The sequence below is a fragment of the Patiria miniata genome, unplaced genomic scaffold, assembly GCF_015706575.1.
Source record: "Patiria miniata isolate m_02_andy unplaced genomic scaffold, ASM1570657v1 HiC_scaffold_28, whole genome shotgun sequence".
Taxonomy (NCBI): domain Eukaryota; kingdom Metazoa; phylum Echinodermata; class Asteroidea; order Valvatida; family Asterinidae; genus Patiria; species Patiria miniata.
The window spans coordinates 5,740,839-5,753,583 of record NW_024037067.1 but is presented as its reverse complement, the minus strand read 5'-3'; the positions used below and the strand labels follow the sequence as shown (position 1 = coordinate 5,753,583).

Genomic DNA, 12,745 nt, shown 5'->3' with positions numbered 1-12,745 from the left:
GCAATCAAATCTCCTGTACTATTTTGTCGTGGTATTTGACACGAAATTCTAGAATCTTGACAGGAACCGCCAGAGAATGAATGTAATATAATTTTGTCAAAATTGTCGTCGAATGTTCGTTTTGAGAGCACTTCTGTCCAGAAATAATTTGAATTTGTTCAAGGGTAGGCAACTGCGGCATATTTCCAGCAAGTTTGAAGCAATTTGATTTTTGGCCAAAATAATTTTTAAAAAATGCAAGAGGTTAGCCTTATAAATTTTGATTACATTTGGCCGAAAACTGACATTACTCCTAACAATGCAAACACAATGTACCCCACATTTTCGTCAAAATTTCATTTTGAAAAGCAAATCTAGCCAAAAATTGAATTGGAATGTGATCATTAAGGGCACCTTATGCATTCCTTTCACCAAGATTTTGTTAGGAAAACATCTGATGGTAGTGTATGCAGTGCCCGCCTTTATTGCGACTTCACTTTAAAAAAAAAAGTTAGGTTCGTTTGGAGGGGGGGGGGGGCAATCCGCCCTTGCGCACCTCAAGTAAAAGAAAGGCAAATTCGTGATACAAAAAAAAAAATCACTTTTCTTTTTCCGGAAGCCCCAGAAGTACTTTTATTAGTTCACTTAAATTCATAATTATCTATATATATCAAACACAGTTTTCAATGAAGTAACTCCTGGTTTTTATTTTTTACAATAGTAACATAAATGTATAATATTGGTACACTGATCGATAAGATACTCAAGTTAGAATTAGGCCTTAGCATTCTTGCTTATCGGGCAAACACAAATACTGTCGGTAATTACATAAACGACCTTAACAATTATACTTTGCACACACCTTGCATAATTATAACAGTTTTTGTTCACGCTGTTAAACGAAGTTAAACTTTGTGTTTCCCGCCAATGGCTGAAATCAAAATGCACTGTACGATTGTGCAATGCCGTTCGATGTACGGACCAAGACTACATCAGTATGTTTGGACACAACTTCATTACTTACACGAGTATACAGTTTTTGTATAGTATTAACTATTGTACATTATTACCCATAATATACAATGTATAACATAAACGTATATATAATCACATTGTATCGTTTCAAAGAACCTTCGTTGTATAAATTACATGTACAGTACGCGAGCATAAGTCAGTTGCTAACAACTCCACCAGACATAAGGAAAATCTGACTAAAAACAGAAGTAAAGTCTGACAGATAAAATCAGGAAGAATAAAAAAAATCTGTTTCTTGTTAGTTCTTCATCCGTACAAATCATTACTCCTCTTAACCGTCGGCAGCATTGTTTTTGTTTTGTTGCATAGGCAACAAACATCGGTGCATAGCTGATTTTTCTCATTTTGTTCTCCAATCAGAGACCTTTCTCCTTGGAACACAGTTGAACTGTCAGAAATAATAAAATATCGGTTCTCAAGACTTCTTATATAAAGCTCTGGTTATGTACACATGCAGTCTGTTGGAAAAGTGGAACACCGAAACGCCTACAACGAACTACGTGTACATCTACTACGGTACCCAGAAACAGGAGAGTCAATGTAAAAGACTTCAACTTCTTAACAAAAACAGTGAAGTACATTATTGAATGGTGCACTGACTGACAAGTGTTTCCCCAAACGCTCGTTGAGATAAATAAATGCATTTGCACACGAGGGGTCAAAAACTCGTCTTAACCGAATTCTCATTTTACCAAAGTTCGTATTAAGCAGTTAATTTCCTCCTAGGAATGTGCACACTAAGGTCGAGACTGGCGAAATATGCTCGTCTTAACCGGAGTCCCGTCATAACCGAGCTCGTAATAACGAGACACATTCGATTGTAGCTTGCAGAATAATACACGACCAATTAAGATTAACCCGCGACCTTGTGTGATAGGTTAAGCTTAGAATTCCTCGAAATAGACTTAAAACAAGAAATATCAATGTCTTTCAAGAAGCTTCGCACCACCACCCCCCCCCCCTCCAAAAATATCCACACGAATTTCTATGGAACGTTTTACAGTTTTACCGTAAATACTGCTTTCAAACACTTGTATAGTTAGTCACTTTCAATAACTAGAAACAAAAGGGGACAGGTCACCCAAAATACCCGAGGAATTAAAATGAACTAATTTAAGATGTTGCGGCCGATGTGAAACGTTTTCTTTTAAGGCATAAACAAGATTCCCCATGGAGCGCCTTATTACGAATAAAACAAGTTGCTGAATAAATATACATGTACACACTTTGCATTACCTACGGATCCAAACTCTAGCTCAAAACGAAAAACATAACAGGAAAGCATCTCCAATGGCAGTGAACAAAAACAAATATACAAACCTTTACCTGAAGAAAACCAATCACTAAATATACTTTCATTATAAATAGTCTATCGACCCCAAAAATAAAGATTTGTTTGTTCTTTAGGAAATTCATTTACATACAATATTAAGTTGTCACATAGCCAAATGCAACAAGGTGCGAGGAGACATAAAACTCAATAAAAAATTAATTAAATAAAAGTTCCACATGCAAATTTGTAGAAATTCATCTCAACGCTGCCATTTAAAAAACTATCATTCAATTCGGCAACTCCCTTTGTTTGGAATAGCTTTTGTTCGGTTAAACGGACATTTTTGTTTTTACATTGGACTCTTGCATATTAACATGTAACTCTATCAAAGCTTTTCAAGAAAACTTACATCAAAGAAAGTAATTACTCCAAAGTTTGCATTTTTTTTTGCTTGCAAATATTGTTCTTTGAACCATTAGAGAAACTAGAGTACATGAGTCAGTATTACATTCGAAGCAATGACACAAATTGAGAAGAAAACTTAGATTTAGCGTGAAATCAATAACTATAAAAAACACATTTCTCCAAAACAGATTCTTTGCTAATGCTGTATTAAAGAACGCAATGTATGTACGTTTTTTTTGTTTGTTCATTTGCTTGTTTGTTGTTGTTTTAGTTCAATGACTTCGCTGACCATTTTGAAATTTCCAACTGCTCATCAACCGAAGGATAGTTTAAAAACTGATTTTTTTTTTTATCTAAAAATCATATTTGCTTAAAAAAAATTATGCATAAAAAAAATCATTTAATAATATACCAAGGCTTTAAAGGTGTTTTATTGCCAGCAAAATGCAACAAATTCCTTTTTTTTTTCAGGGTAGGCAAAAACGGAAGAAACATACATTAAAGATGCATACCGTGAGCTGTCAACATTTTAAATTTTTTTGAAGTTTTTGTTTGGATGACTTTGATTGACTTGTGATGACTTTAACACGATGATTTGAATGCGACTCCAACAATTTTTTTTCAGTACTGGTACACTCGTAATAAACCACATCTTATTCATGTCTCTGAACAACTTTATAAGCAAAATTGCCAAATTTCATAACTTGTGGCTATCGAAGGTGATTTTTTTTCCTTCCAAGGTTATGTCCAAAATTTAACTTACCAGCTGCATGGACTTAAGGTGAATAACCACAGGGCTCAAAACTGGCTCACGTTACAAACACTGAACTTGCATTTTTATATGCCCTCTACCGCCATTGTGTTTTCTTCTAAAATCACAAACAGTAAAACAAATTTGACATAAATTGCTTTTTTAAACACTTGCATATTCACCTTATTAAGCAATGAGAACGATAACTAGTACTAATCAATTTTATTCGTCGGGTGTGAAGAATTTGTTTACTTATCGACATTCATCTGGAACACTTTTTAAGCGAGAGATAAAGCAGTGCATCTTTTTGGAAATATCACGACGATACAGAAAATTTGGTCTACGCACAGAAGTTAATGTTTGACATTAGAACATAAGAACATACATGTACCACAGTCGCTCAATAAAAAGTAATCAATCATGACTTTAAGCCAATTCTTTTGGTAAAGGACACACATTAACCAAACAAAAAAAAATCTTCATATATTTTCTCTGTTATTTCAAAAGGGGACATTCGAAAAACAGACCAGGGATAAGTTGACTTTTCTTTTGCAATCTCTAACCATTATTATTATCCTAGCCTGAAGATATAATTAAAAGGGTTACTTGGGGTCATTGACCTAAGGTCAATTCATCATGCTCTCAAGGTCAAAGGTGAGATCATTGAACATGGACTCGATGTCGGTGAAGATGTCTTTGGATTCAGCTGGCTCTTGGCTGGCTGTCGGACTGCAAAGAGAAAAGAAAACAGTCAGTGAAAGCAAGTAGAACCCAAGTAGTAGCCCTTGAGTAAGGCGCTTTACCTCAATTACTCCTCTCAACCCAGGTGTTAAATGGGTACCGGCATTATTCAATGCTGGGAAGGTAACAGACTCGCTGTGGAGGAGGTGTGGTGATCCCCCACAGCAGGATATGAGTCTAGCCCAATCGCTTCGAAAGAGAGATGGGCACTCCGTTCCTGTGAACACAGGTTCGTCCCCTTTACTTTTAAACAGCCACAAGGCTTGTGTGGGTAATGTGCGTATAAAATGAACGGACTATGCACACAACAATAGTTGCACACCGTAACAAAGGGTAGTTTGCGATGACAATCTCTAGTGTTTCAACTTACGCAGGTTGAGTGGGAGAGAGTGATTGGATGGGTGACATTCTGGCCTTGGCTGAAGCCTCGGCATTGGCTGCAAAGCTAGCCAGTGGGTCATCGGAGCCCATGCTGTTCAAGATGTCCGCTAATTGAAGGGAAACTGTTGATGAAGATTGACAAAATTGACAAATATAAGGAAGCGATTTCAGGCAATTTCTGTTACACCAGCTGAGGGTCAAACTTGTTTTTGATGTGAAAATGGAAGAGAAAAATTACTGAACCATTCAATAAAATTTTATTTACTGATACAAGAAAGTGGCAATTAAAACAAGTGAAGTAGGACAATGTCTCCATTCAGGGAAAAAAATTAAGAGTGGGAAATTCTTCCACCAACAATGAGATGAATGTTCAAACATCCACGAAAGAGAGTGTTGATTATCAGAAAATCTTACTGCATGGAAGTTTTACGAGAAAATATTTCTTTTCTTTCTGTTCCGGGTTACTGATTATTGAATAATAGGTTTTTTTTTTACCTTCACCAAAGCCTTGAGAATCTCGGTCCTTCTTTGCAGTACCTGCTTTGCCCCGCTCTCTCATGACAACATCAGCTCTACCGTCCATGATGGCGGAGCCTCTGCTGCCCGAGGCTTTGCCCACAATCTCTGGATGGTTCATCTCAGTGTTGGTCCTGGCAGGACTCAGCTTCATGGGCTGCTTCTTGATCGTGTCCGTGTTCTCGTTCTCGAATCCCGACAGAGCCGACTCCATCGTGTCACTGCTGTCCGATTCCACTGCGGCATCCTGTCCGGCCAGTGTGTCCATCATATCCAGATCCTGGGAGTAGAAGTCCACATCATCTGAGTCATCCAGCGGTGGTGGTGCAACCACTTCTTTCTTTTTTGCCGGGGCTTTCACTGGAGCCTTCCCTGTCCTGGACGGTGATTTGACTGTTTTTTCAGGCACCTTCACAGGGGCTTTTTTCCTTTTCTCTGAGAGACTGTGACTGGATTTAGGTTCTTTAGGGTGTGCACTTGTATTTGGTGCTTCAGTTGCATTGTCCTGGGGAAGGGATAAGACAGGTGAAGGTTTCCGCTTGATGGTATCGGAGTTTGACTCCCATCCCTCAGACACGACAGGTGCTCTGTGTGACGATTTCTTCTTGCCGGCGCTGGATTTGGTTTTGGGGGCTGTTTGTGGACCTCCTGCTTGCCTGGACAGTTTCAGAGATGCTTGCTGCATCGATTGAGGAGGTGCTGGCAAATTGTTGGAGTAAGTAGGTGTGTTGGTCTGTAGTGAGGGAGGGGGAGGAAGGCCTGCCTCATCTGGTGGCGGGGGAAGGTCAAAGTCTTCAGATGGTGGGGGAGGCAGTGGGAGGTCATCATTTGGTGGGGGTGGGGGAGGGGGCGGGGGTAAATCATCCACTGGAGGAGGAGGTGGCATCATCTCTTGTTGAGCAGGCAGTGGCAGCTGGGCTGCAGACTTGACACGTGGGGCTTTTGGAGACACCTTTGGAGGACGTACTTGCTGCGGGGACACTTTTTGTGAGGGAACTTCGGAGGATTGCTCCTCAGGGGAAGGAACCTTGGGTGGAGGGGCTTCGAACTGGGGAACCGGAGGCGGTGGTGGCGGGGCTTGAGGTGGGAGACTTTGAAGTTGGGGCACCTTAGGAGGAGCAATGTGTGGAGGTGGTACCTTAGGAGGGGCAACAGTGGGCAGAGGTGCATGATTATTAAGTACTTGATCATGGAAGCCACCGTTATTACTGTCTGAGTTCTTAGCACCATAATTTGATACAAGTCCTGGCAGGCTGACAGGTTTCTGAGCAGGGCCTCCGTTATCCGGGAAGGGCAATTTAATGGGCGAGTTTTGGGTCCGTGTGTTTTGAGGCGAGTTTCTTGGAGAGGTATAGGATCTAGACTCTGAGCTAGGAGGTTGACTCTCAATATTCGTATCAAAGTCAGGCTGCTGCAGAGCTTCCTCTCTGGCGACAAAAGTCTCAAAGTCAACAGGAGCGTCCTTAGCCACGGGTGACTGATTGTACTCATCAAGGTCTGTGAATGACTTTGACCTGGGCCGGAAATCCTCCTCAAAGAAGTTGGGATCGGGCTTCTTGGCAGGCCTCTTCAGAGTGTGGTAGGTGATAGGCGTGGAGTTCTGATCCAAGAACTGCTTCTTCAGCGAACGGAAAGTAGCTTTGGTTTGAATCTTGAGGTTACTGCCTTCCCCCTCACTGGAGGAATCGGCCTGGTTTTGGTCCTCCGGCTGACCCACAAGCTCATAGTGGCGTGATTTTGGCCGCCAGATGCCTTCCAATGGTTTGGAGAGAGCTGGTTGGATGATTGGGGCATTTTCCTCCCCTTCCTGGGACATCCTCTTCCAGAGGAGTTCCATGTTGCTGGGCCGGTCTTGTTTGTTGGAGCTACTATCTGTGCTACCACTTCCACCGCTTCCAGTGCTGCCTGTTGAAGGAGGCCTCTGGGAGCTGTTGTGGACACCCTCGCGCATACTGACTTCTACCTGCTGTGCCTTATTTTGGGTTTGCTTCTCCAGTTCAACATCAACGCCTAATTTGAAGCCTCCTGATGAAGGTCTTCGACTGGTGTTTAAAAGAAGCTCACCTGAGGATGGCCTGTTACTACCTGCACGAGGAGGTAGACTCTGGGGAATTTTGAATGTTCCTCCAGATGATGGTCGCGGTTGACTCTCCCCTGCATCATCTGATGACCTGAAAGCTACTCCACTGGAGTCTCTTTGGGTAGGTGCTTTATCGTCAGCCTTGTTTCCGGGAAGCTGATTGGGAACTGCTGAAGACTGCAGAGTACTTTTTGTAGTTGCATTGGATGTGAAGGGTGACTCTGGAGCCTTTTTAACTGAGCTGTGGGGGTTTAATCGCATGCCTGGAGGCATACTTGCCGCTATCGACTGCTGCATTTCTGCTAACAGGGCAGCATTTGGCTTCACAGGGGTGGGATTGTGGGAAGGTGTTGACGTAGCTGATGATGGAACAGATTTCGATACGTTTGTCATTCCCATATCTCTAGAGTGCGGTGTCTGTTGATTTGTCCATGAGGGTTGCTGCGCTGCAACAGGACTTGTGGGCACTGAAGTGGTTTGACTTGGCATGCTGGTCTGAGCGTATGTTCCGGATAGTTGGTTTGGCTGCTGCTGCTGCTGCTGCTGCTGCGGATGATGATGCACAGGTGTGAGTACAGGTTGGTTGGTGATGCCATAAGCGCTGTAATTTACTACCGGATGTGGTGTCTCATCAAGAGTCTTATTGCCACTAAATGTGCTGGGACTTGGCTGATTGGGTGCACCTGTTATAATTGTGCTACCATCTGAGCCGTCACTAATGCTTCCCTGGGCATTGGCAGGTACCGTGGGTGGTAAAGGGGGCCCAATGGTTCCCCCAGTACTCCCGGCAGGATAGTCTCCCTCTTGGGAAGCCGATCTGTTCAACGTTGAGGTTTTCCGGGTACCTGATCTCTTGATCGTGGCATATCCTTCCGGAAGCTCAACTGTCTTGTTCATGTTTCCAGCCGCCATCTCTTCCCGGAACTGTTTCAGAGATTTCTTCCGTCCAATCGTGGCCGTTTTCAATTGCTCCTCGTCAACTGTCCTAATAGAGTTTGTCCTCTTTGGTGGGGCCGGGGGATTGGATCGCTTCATTTTAACGGAACCATCCCCAGAGCCACTCGATCCTATACTCGAACCGCCCTCGATGGAATTTCTTTTCGACGCACCACTGTAGGGATCATAATTGCTCCCTTGCGCAACCAGGACCCGTTCCAGACTATCGTTTGATCTCCTGTCCCTAGGAACAGCAGGGATCTTAAATGTTCCCCCTGCTGCTGTGGTGACGGGCGGCTGCTTGAATGTTGAGAACGTCTGCAATGTGCTTGAGACAGCTGCTTTGTCCCCCTCTGGTGAGGGTACTTTGTGGTCCGGTTGCGTCCCTGTGGAAGAGACTTTCAAGCTGGTCGGGACGTAACTGGCTTCCCTGGTCTCCGACAGCTGCTTCAAGTGGACGATCTTCTTTGGGTAGGCCTGCTCATGGGAGCCATGGGACCCACTGGATTTGTTGCTGCCGTCGCTACCTAGACTCTCTTGGCTGCTGCGGAGTCCTGATCTTTTCTTCACCATGGTGTTGTCCGGCGACTGCAAGGGGGACGTCCGATGGCCCATCTGAGCCAACATCAGAGTGTTAGGGTGCTGGTAGTGGTGGTAGGCCCCATCGTTGGAGGAGTGCGGGGAGGTACTGTCATTGTCGCTGCCAGCACTGCCTGCTTGCTGGGCGGACGCTAGGACCCGCGTGGCCTGCTTTTGGAGATCCCGTAACCTCTTTATTGCCAAGGTAAACTTCTTCTGGTGACCTGATGTCAAAGACAAACAGACAAACACCCCTTTAGTATTTTTATTCCTAACCCTTGCTGTTTGTGATGGGATCCACTGAAGTGAGTCTTACGCAGATAGATTATGAAGCACATTTGTGACTGGTTGTGAACTGGTTGAACTGAGTTTGAACTGGTTTTGATCTGGTTGAACTGGTTTTGAACTGAGTTTGAACTGGTTGAACTGGTTCTGAACTGGTTTTGAACTGGTTGAACTGGTTCTGAACTGGTTGAACTGGTTCTGAACTGGTTGAACTGGTTTGAAACTTGTTTATCTGGTTCAAAACCAGTTAAACCAGTTCAAAACTAAGTTTTACCTGAGTTGTGCATGGCATCCCTACCTAAAATTAGCAACAGTAAATAACCTGATAGTTGAAAGTAGCACCACTGTCTCACCTAATTGGTTGATGCCCATCTCCTGGAGGTCTTCCCACGTGATCTCGGACACGGCGTCCATCGTGCCATAGCTGTTACTCAAAAAGGTGTTGTAGTACTGGTACAAGTCTAGTAACTTCAGCCACATCACCACGTCAGGCTAATAAGAGAGAGAGAAAAAAAGAGTGAGAAACAAGAGATAGAGATTAGGGGTTGCAATGAAAGTGTGATAGTCTGTGACTTTTTCAGGCAACATCACATCAGGGCAAAGATGACTTCAAATTGCTCTACAATCTTTTTCTCCTGTTTTATTTAAAGTTAAAAACTAATTTAGTTTTTCTATTTTACATGTTTTCAACCCTCTGAAAATATGCTTTGATCTGGGGCTACGTTTGCGCCCATTACGCACATAAGATGCGCCAAACTTATTGTCAGGAGGCATATAATTCAACATATGTCAAGTAATTTTTGCCATATCTGAACATTGGCCAATTTTTTGGGACGATGTCTCATTCAAAAGTGGAACACTTCTGTATTGGTAGAAAAATACCAATTGAGAAAGGAATCTGTTTTCCCGGATGAAACTCGAAAATAGCTCAGGGAATGCAACTTTTAACAATGACAAAGTAGTGACACTAAAAATACAACAGAGCTTTGGCACCACACCTATAGTGGAAAACGAAGTACATTTTTATCTACGACGAAGCATAGTTTTTATAAAAAACAGAAGTGGCAGCTTTGGATGACATGAGTCAGAAGTTCTTTCAATGTGCATGACTGACCACTCTGACAGTCAAAGAACCAAATGAGTTTAAAGCAAAGATGGGAAAAAACTGAAAAGCAAAAAAAAAAAATCCATCGCAGATATAGGTTAAATAACTGAAATAAGACAAAAGACTCCTCTCAGATTTGGCCCTAAACAAATAAACAAAGACTAAACAAATATTGATTGAACATCTTCTGTTTTTAAAGGCAGAAAGGAAAATTTGCTTTTCATGCATTTTGTTCGATTCAAATAATTAACACCACTCAAAATCCAAAGACGAATATTCCAAACCTAATACCCTGGGTGCGTCACTGGAAAAATGCCAATGATCCTATATGCCTTTAACTTGGAATGGCCAGGCTCAAAACTGGAGAACAACGATGAAATGAAGACAAATTCTGAACTATTAACAAATTTACCGGTTTGTAGTTTGGTATCCCGTCAGGTTCGTTGAGTTGGCTAATCATGGCCGATATTCTCTTCCGATGACCAGGCTTAGTAACTCCAATGGCCGTCAGATCCTACAATTAAAAACAATTAAAAAACCCCAGTTAATTTGCCTAAGAAAACATGTACAGTGGAACGTTGCTATACCGAACACAGCTATTGGCCTTATTCACGAGTCGGCCATATTGAATTAAAAGTGAGGTGAAATCTTCATTTCTGTAACTTGCGAAGAGAAATGAAAGCAATGACATTAAGTAAATTACACATTGTACCTGTCTGCTCTAATACATCATTTTAAATTTGTGATTGAACAAGCCCTAACGTGTTAAGCCACAACAACTGAAAGTGAGGCTAGAATGTATAAATAGTCTGGCGCCGTCACACTCAACAGTTCACAATTAATCAAAATACATTAGGGGAACCCGACCAAAATGGCTTTGTGAGTAAGGTCCACAACGAACATTTGGCCTTGGCTCCTGAATTATTTTACCGATTTTAAATAAAATTTAGTTAAAAGACTGTTTACAAAGATAAGTCTTAAACTTTACGCTTAAACAAGTCCATGGACTGGGAATGGTGCATGTCAGCAGGCAACGTATTCCATACATGTAATTCTGGGGCTGCTGACAAAATGAGATATCAAGTCTTCATCGCCAGTAGATTTCCCCTCGGCCCCGTTGAATTTTTTTCTTCTAGAAAAAAAATGACAGTGAAGAATGAGCGTGCCCATGGAATTCATGCCAAAATTTTCAGCATAACAGGAAGGCAATGTGGAGTATGTGGTGGAGGGGGGAGGGGTGGCGGCAGAGCCTACCTCGGGTGTCATCCTGGCAATGGTGGGCATGTCGTATCCAGCCTTAGTGAAGTTGTTGGTGTACTCCGGCATGCGCTGCCTTCGCAGCCATTCGTATATCCTGTCAGCATCCTGCAAAAGTAAGAGGAAATACTCTAAAAGTCTGCCTTTTAAGCAAGTGGGACCATTTCAAATTTATGCAACTATCAATGGGCCTCATGACACCCCCCCCCCCATTTCATCAAGAGTGCGTCATGTCCTTCACGGTTGTAATAATACCGGAGTCTTATATAGCGCACGTATCTACCAACAATTAGGTACTCAAGGCGCTGGAAATTATGTCTTTTATTAAATAATAATAATAATAATAATAACACAGTGTTTATATAGCGCATCACACCGAGGTCTCGATACGCTTCACAGTAAACAACAATTAAAAGCAATTAATGGAACAGGTAAGTTTTAAGGATTTTTTTAAATTCATTTTCGGCATTGACAGTTCTAATATGGTGTGGGAGAGAGTTCCAAAGCGATGGTGATGCATGCATGAAGGAAAATGAAGTTAAATGTAAATGAAGTTTATATGAGAAATATGAGACCCACTATGCAGCACCTTATACGGGTTTACAAGGTGGACACAGGGTTGCGTCATGTCATGATTTGGTGTGTCAACATTTTTGGGTGCATCAATTTTCCTCGGTAGGTATATCACAATCTGCGAAAGGTGGGGCAAAAATGTCGCAAAATAACGTCAAAATTATGCATACACTTTGCCTTGACTCAAGTCAAAGTTTTATCGAGTCAAAGTTTTATTTTGTCAAGTCCCAAACATGTACGAAAGAGATATTTTTAAATATTACATAAACGGTACAAATTTACAATAACAAAAGGTTTCTGTGTCTTAAAATATACAAAATATCTCTTTTTACAAATATTTCTACTGTACCTTGCCCTGATACTGCGGTTTAATGTCTTGATGTCTCATGATATCCATCTTGATATCGGAGGAACCGTCGCTATGGGGACGCTGATTGCCTGGAAAAGCCAAAAAAAATAAAAATGAAAACAATTAGGTATAAAAGAAATTCCTTGAAAACTCCACTAATGCGAAACACTAAAACAAACCCCACGACACCATAGAATTAAATAAGTAGTACATGAACCAATAATAGACCTAAAGACCTAATGACGTAATGGAAGTCAGGACGCCAGACAAAGTAGGGAGGTCATTGGGTCTCAGGCCGATTACGAACAAGAAATTACCAACAAAGGAAAAAACATGCGGTTACAATTTTCATGACAAAATTGTTCACAATTAAAAAAAATGCAAAATTAAAGAATACCAAAACAGACACAAAACAATTTTTGGGGGTTAAATTTTTACATAAAAGCTCTGTGAGGTTTTTTAAAAATGACATCAAGAACAATCTGTAGTCATTTCCGGTG

The 12,745-nt window shown here is 41.7% G+C and overlaps 1 protein-coding gene across 3 annotated transcripts in view; it reads right to left on the bottom strand.

The window, feature by feature from the left end:
- Positions 1-577: 577 nt before the first annotated feature.
- The window catches only part of LOC119735022 (histone-lysine N-methyltransferase 2D-like), a 52,885-nt gene continuing 40,717 nt past the window's right edge, over positions 578-12,745 (bottom strand). For all 3 annotated transcript variants that reach the window (XM_038208703.1, XM_038208702.1, XM_038208704.1), the window contains 7 exons: positions 12,246-12,334; positions 11,321-11,431; positions 10,479-10,580; positions 9,315-9,453; positions 5,061-8,900; positions 4,555-4,687; positions 578-4,172 (listed from right to left, as the gene is read on the bottom strand). In XM_038208703.1, the coding sequence (XP_038064631.1) occupies positions 4,070-4,172; positions 4,555-4,687; positions 5,061-8,900; positions 9,315-9,453; positions 10,479-10,580; positions 11,321-11,431; positions 12,246-12,334 (4,517 nt within the window). In that variant the 3' untranslated portion in view covers positions 578-4,069. The remainder of the gene's footprint in view (positions 4,173-4,554; positions 4,688-5,060; positions 8,901-9,314; positions 9,454-10,478; positions 10,581-11,320; positions 11,432-12,245; positions 12,335-12,745) is intronic.